This window comes from Oreochromis aureus, linkage group 14 (genome assembly GCF_013358895.1).
Source record: "Oreochromis aureus strain Israel breed Guangdong linkage group 14, ZZ_aureus, whole genome shotgun sequence".
NCBI classification, from domain to species: Eukaryota; Metazoa; Chordata; class Actinopteri; order Cichliformes; family Cichlidae; genus Oreochromis; species Oreochromis aureus.
Genome location: NC_052955.1, coordinates 10,688,985 through 10,697,933, shown reverse-complemented (window position 1 = coordinate 10,697,933; position 8,949 = coordinate 10,688,985). Strand labels below are relative to the sequence as shown.

Below are 8,949 nucleotides of genomic sequence, written 5' to 3'. Positions count from 1 at the left end.
GGCGGTGGTTTACTGACACCAACTGTCTGCCATCTATAATCCAGTTTTGAGTTCCCTCACCCGGACGCCTTAACGCCCACTCACATCCTGGGCCATCTGACCTCAGGAACTCACATGACAAGGTGGGGCCAGGTTTCACAATGGGCTCACCCGAAACCCTGGCTGATTAGGTCCCACACCCGCTTTCACACCTTGGGCGCATGTGATTAGAGGATCACCAGGGGGTCCTTTGTCCCTCCTTGGGGGATACTCCCACTGGGTTTAAATCTGGGACTCTCGCCATTTGACCTTAGAACTGAAGAAGCTTCTCGGATGAGAGGTGAAACGTCTTCAAGCAACTTAAAGAAGTCCAGACGCTTTTCTTTGCAAACTCCTTTGACTACGATGACCTGGATGACTGAGAATCTTCACAGACAACATGCTGTGATATTATGACTCCTCTCTGGCTCGGCCCGTCCGGTCAACTCCTGCAAATCCCTTAGCCTGAAAAAAATATTTCGGCACAGATTTCTGCACTTTTCATACTTTTCCCAGTAACGAAGGAATATCAAACATATGCATAATTCATTAAGTGATATTACTAAAGAATATGGTAGGGTGAATTGTTTTTTCTTTAGATGTTTTAAGGGGTTTTTTTTCAGGATGCCATCTTAAAATGTCAGCGTATGTTCACCTCAGTAGCAAGGATGCAATGTTATGTAAAACTAATTAACTAAACATTTGTCATACCATCATCCCCCCCCCAACAAATGCCAAATTATTCCTCAAAATAGAACCAAGGGGAATTAAAATCTTCTGAGACTGCTATTAAGATGTAGCTGAACTAATTTGTTCTGAGGAGAGTTGTCAGTGACTACTTGTTTAATTCTGATTGTTAGAATATGAATTGCTATATAAATTCTCGTTTTCTGTTTGCAAGCAGCATTGTGTTACTGTATATATATGATATTACATTTAAACCTTTCAGAAAGTGGCAGGGCTGTGGATATTATTACTGCTTTTAAACAAATGTGTTTAGTTTGTTTACTTTATGTAAATCCAAATATTAATTTTGAAATATAAGATATGTTTCTCATGATGCAGTATAAAGTGGTGATGGTGGAGTTGACCATCTGATGGTCATTTACTCACAAATGAACCAAGATGAAATAATCAACAGAGGAAACAGCACTCTTTATGATTTATTCAATTAAAAAATAAAATAAAAGTGAGTCTTTTTAACAGCAGTAAACAGAGATTACAGACACATACATATACAAAAAATACATTCATTTTTATGTCAGCTTTGCTCCGTACAGTTGTCCCAAGTAACCAATAGGTAAACTAGCGTGGTGTTTCTGCGCTAATGAAGGTTGACTTTTCCACATAGTCCTTCAGTTTGTTTGCAGGCAAGTGTCACAACAACCTTGGTTCTAGTGCAGAGACAAGAAGCGTCTCCTGAACATACCACGGATGATTAAAAACACTGTTGGAGCTGCAACCACAGCAAGAGCAGTGCAGAACTGTGGGAAATAAAATGAACAGGAGCACAAAATTCAAGTTCAAATTGAAGCAGTATCAATATTGATTTGATCAAGTATATTTCATAGAGAAATATTATACTACACTACAATACCTGATAGATTTAGATTTTAATATTCAGGATATCAAGTTTGAAATTCATGACTTCTTATCAATGTGAATATCATTATAGTGTGTAATGAAAGAAACATGTTACAGGCTACACAAAGACTGATAATTAAATAAATACTTTAATTATGACATACTGTGTTTGAACCTAATTTGGGTTGTTAAATCTTATGTTGGTCACTGAGTTGGTGTAGATATGGATATTACACTTACCTTAATAGCAACACTATAGTGCTTTTGAAATGTTTGTACATATACACTGAAGAGGGCAAGGCTGCAAGGAAAGAATGAGTCTGCATCTTCTGAGTCTCTGCATCTTTTGGAAAAAAATATAGATTTTTTTTCTGTTGCATATATGTACGTGCAGTAAGCTGCATTTTTAATACAGACAGTATTCAAACCAACCTTTTGTACAGAGCAATTAGAAGCAATTCCTTCTCTGCCAGGTATAACTCTGAGATGCCAAGTTTAATCAGTATAGACAGTGGCAGCTTGTAACCTTCTTCAGCAAGGACACCTAAATTATACCATCCCTGTGGAAAATGACAGGTATGACTTACTAAAACATAAACAAATGCACACGATGTATACAAAAACATAGCAAAGGTGTAATGTAAAAGCAGGTAAACCTGGGGATTGTTCCTTAGTGCTGCCAGTGTGTACATCTGTGCTGCAGAAAACAAGTTTTTCTGCCTGTTACCATGCCTCTCGTAAAACAAGTCGCCCATCTTAATAAAAGCTGGGGCGAAAACAGATTTCGAGATCAAATCAGGTATAATACACAAGTCTGCAATTGTGTGTATGCAACTATTGCATTTAAAGTTAGTGACTTACCATAAGTGTTAGGATTTTGACTTTGGATTGTAAGGTTGTAATATCTCCACATGCAGTCTGATGCATAAACAGGATCCAGAAAACCTCCCTATTGACATAAAAGTGGTAAATAAAGAGGGAGAGCTGAAGTAAGCAGGAAAGTGACAATAACATTTAGGCTAATGGAAACAAATTTCAGATTTACATTTCTGTTACTTACCAAATTTTGTTCACACAGGTATGCCACATTAAACTGTGCAACTGCATATCCTGCTTCAGCAGCCATGATGTAATATAATAGTGATGTGAACCTGTAGCGAAGTCAGAAGATGAAATAGCTGTAATTGCATTCTAGTGATCTGATCAGGATTTTGGCAACTGTGACTAGAGAAAGACTTTACATGTCACTCTTGAGATAGGCATCCAAAGCTTTGTGTAAGACGCTGCCCAAGTATCCGTTGTGCTCCGCTGCCCACTTTACCCACCTGCAGTCAGTTAAGAATACATTCTGGTCAAGGCACAAATAGTAATGCATGTGAATTGAAATAAATAAAAAGTAATTTGCTGACAAAACGGCGTCCGATGGATGTCTGTTGACAAAGCCAGGCATCCCAGTGGTCCAAATGTCAGCAATCAGAATCCCTCCCCTGATATTTCCTCTCTCTGCAGACTTCAGATAGTACTTATAGGCTATATACTGTAGGAAAGATAAATTAGTTATAAGATATATTAGTTATTACCACTTAAAGGACCCATGACTTATACATTACAGTGGATGATGATGTTACAGTTGAGCTTACCTGATTGGCAGGTTTTCCTGGATAAAGGCCCTGTGAGTAAATCACACCAAGATTTAAGGCTGCTTCTGGACACATGAGGAGATCGGCCTGTTCCCATAGCTGTACGGCCTGTTTGTAGTCGTTCTCAAAGTGCTCATAGTACCAGGCCAAGGCATTTATTGCAGGAACATGACCCTGTAGGACAGATTATTTTGAGAACCAGAATGAGATGCAAACTTAAAGTTGACTCCAGATGTCACAGCATAGATAACAAATACGTCATAAAGAAGTTATTAACATTTAGCCACCTTATCCATTGCTTTCTTTAGGAATGTGACAGCTTTTGGAATGTTCTTTTCCACTCCATGTCCCTACAGAGAGAAACATTCATATATTACAAGTAGATGTGACTAAACACTAATGAAGGTGGAAGGAAAAACCTTTAGATTAAGATAATTGTCCATATTGTTTCATATTTTATATCAAAGGCAAATCTGACCTGCAGAAGTACTATCCCATAGTCATACATTGACACTGGATCCTCCCACTGGACAGCTCCCCTTTCATAGTGTCTCACAGCCTCCCGGATGTTTGGAGTCACTCCTTGCTGGCCCCAGAATAGCATGCGGGCAATAGCTTGCTGTAAGACAATTGTGAAGGTATTACTAAAATCTAAATGTTGAAATCCCTCATTTCTTGAGAATGTCTTTACTTGTGATGTTCTACATTATCATTTCAATCCACTATTTTAGATTTTTTTAACATTAAATTTCAATTTAAACAAATGTCCCTGTAAAGCACGTAGAGATTGCAAGCATTGCAGTGCATTAATAAACCAGGAGTCCAGAGCTTCCTTTGCCCATGCTCCACCTCTCCTTAAATTTGCCTCTGTAGTTCTTGCTAACGAAAATCAGTGATTTTACTTCTGTGTTTGTCTTTGTGGAAGAACAATTATACCAACAGTTATACCAGCAGTTAGTCTTGTGACAAACCCGTTAACTCAGTCTTTGTCTTGATGAAATGTGAGAAGCATACTTGAAACAAAAGGGCAACAACATAGTCAGTAGACTACCTCAGCCTCAGTTGCTCCCCTCCGAGCCTGATGTTTGAGCCATTGAAAGATGTGGTGGTTTTCACTGGTCTGGATATTCAACATCTTATCATCATTCACAAAAATAGCCTCAACTGTTGTCTAAAAAAGGAGAGAAAAAAGAGGAGACAAATACTGCTGCATTTTTTAATGAACTAAAGAAACAAAGATACATTTATTGAGGACAGAAATCCAAAAACTGTAGCCATGATAAATTATATTGGTAAAATATTGGTAAAGCAGGTCATGCATTGTGTAAAAATGATATTTATATAGAAAAAAACAATGCTTTCCAAACCTGCTGTGGTGAGGGATTGTGACGGTCTATAGTTGTCTGTTGAGCAATGTTAGCATAATAGGCATAGGCCAGATCATGATCCTTGGGCTGACCATGCAGTCCAAGGTGGTGCAGGTGCCCAAGATGCAGCAATGCCAATCGATCACCCTTTTGGGCACCCAGCAGGCCCAGGAGCCAAGCCTGCATCATACATTTGAACATGTGAGAATATATTGAAAAAAAGCTTTTAAAAAACAAATAGTTTAACTATAAATGACCTGATAAAACAGACCTTAAAAGGCTCTTTCTGGACTCCTAGGCCAGTACTGTAAAGCACAGATGACATGTGCAGAGCTCGGGTATCAGCTAGACAGCCAGCTTGGAGAAGCAGCGATAATACTTTGCTGACCACTTCCGTGCTGCTCGCTTTGCCCAGCTTATGGAGTGATAAGGAGTATAGTGCTCTGCCCAAATCATGCAGGCTAACTGGTCTTCCTTCTGCAAGTCACAAATTAAACTTTAATGTGTTTAATCACATGCAGAATCCAAAACAGCAGCTATTACAACTGCAGAAAAGCGGACAGCATTATATTTTAAAATGCACTGGCAATTGAAAAGATTATACTTCGTCTCTCACCATGTTTTAAAACTAATAATTTGGCCAGTTTAGCGGCATGTCTTCTGCGAGGAGCAGCTGCTTCCCACGATTCACAATGTGGATTCGATGTTTGTCTGTGTTTTACCACCCACTTATGGAAAACATGAGAGCAGGTTTCTGAAGAAAAGCAGCACAAACACATTACTCACAGTGTCATTACTTTAAAAAGTTTAGTTAAAAAGTTATTTTTTGCACCATCTAGTGTAAGTAGAACCCTACTGCTGGTATTACCAGCTTCTGTCCTCTGCTGGATCTTGATTGAATGGCCACTGATCTTGACATTCATGTCAAAGCTAAATTCTTCACAAGTCTGCAGCCACCTGGTGAGATTTAAATTCTGTATAACATCTGGAACATAAAAGTCAGACTGAAAAAGAAAGATATAATCAGACTTGAACGCAGTGAACAGTTGAGTTGGATGTAGCTAAAGTACAGTATTACTAGAAGTACCATAATGTCAGGCACTATTCGGTTGCGGTGGTATATCACTGGTCCATAATAGCCTTTCACTCCTGGTATATACTTCCCTCCTCCAATCACAAAATATCCCTCTGTGTCATCAAGCATGATAATAAATCTAAACCTGTAAAGCATGTTATACAGCAGAACAGCACATAGTGTTATAGTACATGTCAAATGCATTTTTTCCTCTGGGTAATAACTGAATCATGTCACAATAGAAATAGACTTACATATATTGAGAAGTTTTAACTGTTCTCTGGTCTTTATCCAAGCATACCATATTGACAGTCACCTGAGATCCAATGACAATGAGCATTTTTTTTTTCATTATTATGATGATGTGCATGATAAACTGTATGCTGTGTGAACAAGAGACTACTTACTGTTCTACCTTGCACCATCACAATAAGATTGCACCACACATTTAAAGGGACCTTGAATGAAGAGAGAAATGCAGAGGATTCCTGAGACTCTCCATTCATCTGGATGTGTAGGTGACCTGTGTTTAATGTGAATGAAGATGAGCCTTATGTAAGTCAAGATACTGCGATAAATAGAATATCTGAGAAAAAAATTAACTATACCTGAAGTTGTGAGGAGTATTGCTGGTGTGATATAATTATTTTGGGAATTTATATGATGAAACACGCCACACAAGGCTTCCTGGCAGTGTCTGGTTACAAATATCCAGATGGAAAGCGTACACCTAGAAAACCCCCATAAAAAAGACTTGTTTAAATGACCTTAAATGGTAACTTCAATGACAGAATGGAAAACTAGTGGATATAGTGTAAACAGTCTATCATACCATGGGAAAGAGATGGCTTTAACACGTAAATACTCCAGAACCTCATTCCTGTAGGGATTCAGTGTCTTTGTGATACCAAAGATTTCTCCAGTTGAAGCATAGATTGAAGACAGCAAATGAAGCGTTTCTAAATGAAATTTGGAAGCCTACAAGTTAGCATTGTTATTGCAAAGTTAAAAAAATGAGGACTATGTGAGTTTTTTCCATCTTCCTCTGAAATCTTTAAGATTCAGAGAATATTGCTGTCAAACATGGTGAGAGAATTTTTTTTTCATAGCTTCACTTTAACTTCATATAGAGTTAACTTTTAATCTTACTTCTCCAACCTCACCTTGTTCCAAGGCACACTGTTTCTGGATAAACTGTTTAGTTAGCTGGAGCATTTGTGTGCCCCAGGCAATACAGAGCTGATGTTGTTTGACACGTCGACTTAAGTAGGGCTTAGGTTTCAAAGTTGCCACATGTTGAGCTCTGACAGACTTCTCAGTATCATCATATCCAGTGTGTCTGACTGAGGCTCGAAGGATACAACTCAGCACCCACTGAGAGTCTGGAACAATCCCATCAGGTTGATACACCAACCAGTCTGGCAGATTCAGCTTCATAGTCCTTATTTTATTGACACCTGGGACACAAGCCCACTGTCTTAGCAGAAATGTGCTTATGGTGCCAGTTTCAAAGGATACAACACAGTCCAGCTGTACTGTAGCAGGTTCATCACAAGAGTAGAGTACTTGCAAAAGATGGTCTGGCAAAGCCTCCTCTGGAGGATTCAGGATTTTCACCTCATCTAAACCCCAAACAACCTGTATGTGACAGAAGACAAGCATACATTTGCTTAGAAGACTATACTAGAAGGAACCAGTGTATTAGTGAAGTATTGGTGAAGGCAAACCTTCTCCTACCTGCATCGTGAGGCAAAGCTGATAGATATATTTGTACAGTGTATGAAAATCCATTGCCCAAGCATTAATCTTGCTGCAGTGAAACACAAGCATCAAGACCCGGATCTTATCCTGCTCTACCTCAGCTACTCTCCTAGGTAAATATTTGACAGCACAAAGCTCCACCCACTTACTATATACACCTTCGTGGAGCTTTCTGGATTTGGTTGCATTTCACTGCTGACAATATAACGAAAGGTAACCCAATATCTTTCACCCGTTTCCTGAATCTAAATTTCACAACCTACATTTGAATTCTTTGTGCTGATGCAAACTTTAGAGTCAAATCTAGAAATTCAAAAAAATTTCTACAGCAGTAACTCAAAGTGTTGTGTATTAGAAGAAGCAGCTCACCTTTCATTCAAAATAGTTTATTGCTTTCATGCAGGAGTGCCATCAAAGTTTAGACCACAACATTAGATGCAAAATGATTTTTTTTTTCCTGTACAAATATACTGTAGGTTTTCATAAATAGAAGCTCAAAATAAAGACAAGGAGAAAAGTAGGGTGGAGGACTTAAGAGCTTAAGCTGATCCACTCTTTTAACCCAATATAGGTTTCGTTATGACAGTTGACATGCATCAACGTTACAGTGCATTATACCGGGAGCAGACAGACACACGCATGTACACTCACACATTCAGATGGCATAACCAATTTACAGCTCTGTCGTGCAAAAAAGGTACAAATGACACTTTAAAAAAGTACCAGTAGGAAATTGTTATTTTTTTTAGCTCGTCTTATTTTTTTAAATAAAATATTTAAACGTGTCTTATAAATCCAAACCACCTGTTACATTATGAGGCTGGGGGAGACTTTCTGTGTCTTCTGCAGCACTTTTTGGTTGTTCGTCGATCAGGAGCGCCCTAAGTGTACTGGCGTCCCTACTACTTTAGTAATCACCTACAACTAGATGCATAGTTTTGTGCTCAAATGAAGCAATCAACATTAAAACTGGCACAAGGTATTTTTTTTGTTGTACTTATCTGAGAATAATAATTATTTGTTACAAATGTAAACATACGGTACTGATCATACTGTTACAGAAAATACCCTTGGACATTCAGCATTTCATCTCTGAATATACATTACTGTATACATCATGCACTTTTGTCTTCTGTGCAAAAGGGGCTCAAGGTTTAGAACATACTACAAATACAAAGGCCTCTGACAGAAATCACAATTTGGCACTTTTACATGATTGACTTCCTGCTTCCATAAAATGTTAACCAGAAGTGGTTCCAACTTTAAAATTTCAGTCTTGTACAGAAATTCCTTAATTATAGCCCTTACCAACACCCAATCCTCACTGAAAAACTGCTGTGGAGCTTTTTGTGTCCACTAAAAAGACAAACAAAACAATAACACTAAAAGACAGGACAGCATAGCCCAATCCACATTACATGAAAATTATGGGATCCTTTTTAAACTTCAAGGGGCTATTCTTACAAAACAAACCCAAAGCTGTACATTTTCTTATGATATACAG

The 8,949-nt window shown here is 38.3% G+C and overlaps 1 protein-coding gene across 1 annotated transcript; it reads right to left on the bottom strand.

The window, feature by feature from the left end:
* Window positions 1-1,165: 1,165 nt before the first annotated feature.
* LOC116335673 (protein sel-1 homolog 3) lies at window positions 1,166-7,822 on the bottom strand. The gene is made up of 23 exons (XM_031759432.2): window positions 7,422-7,822; window positions 6,848-7,322; window positions 6,517-6,643; window positions 6,293-6,414; window positions 6,092-6,207; window positions 5,939-6,000; window positions 5,697-5,829; window positions 5,478-5,613; window positions 5,226-5,363; window positions 4,881-5,086; window positions 4,610-4,789; window positions 4,294-4,413; window positions 3,721-3,861; window positions 3,530-3,592; window positions 3,243-3,416; window positions 3,012-3,139; window positions 2,844-2,927; window positions 2,663-2,753; window positions 2,464-2,551; window positions 2,259-2,368; window positions 2,035-2,162; window positions 1,843-1,945; window positions 1,166-1,502 (listed from the first exon to the last, which is right to left on the bottom strand). Exons 1-23 carry the CDS (start codon window positions 7,512-7,514, stop codon window positions 1,413-1,415), a joined length of 3,108 nt encoding a protein of 1,035 aa, XP_031615292.2. The 5' UTR covers window positions 7,515-7,822; the 3' UTR covers window positions 1,166-1,412.
* Between the last annotated feature and the right edge of the window lie 1,127 nt (window positions 7,823-8,949).

Coding starts and splice junctions, on each gene's coding strand:
- LOC116335673 (XM_031759432.2), bottom strand. CDS start 7,514: ATGCTTGTGTTTCACTGCAGCAAGATTAATGCTTGGGCAATGGATTTT. Junction 7,323..7,421: donor AGCTTTGCCTCACGATGCAG/GTAGGAGAAGGT, acceptor TGTCACATACAG/GTTGTTTGGGGTTTAGATGA. Junction 6,208..6,292: donor AATACTCCTCACAACTTCAG/GTATAGTTAATT, acceptor CATTAAACACAG/GTCACCTACACATCCAGATG.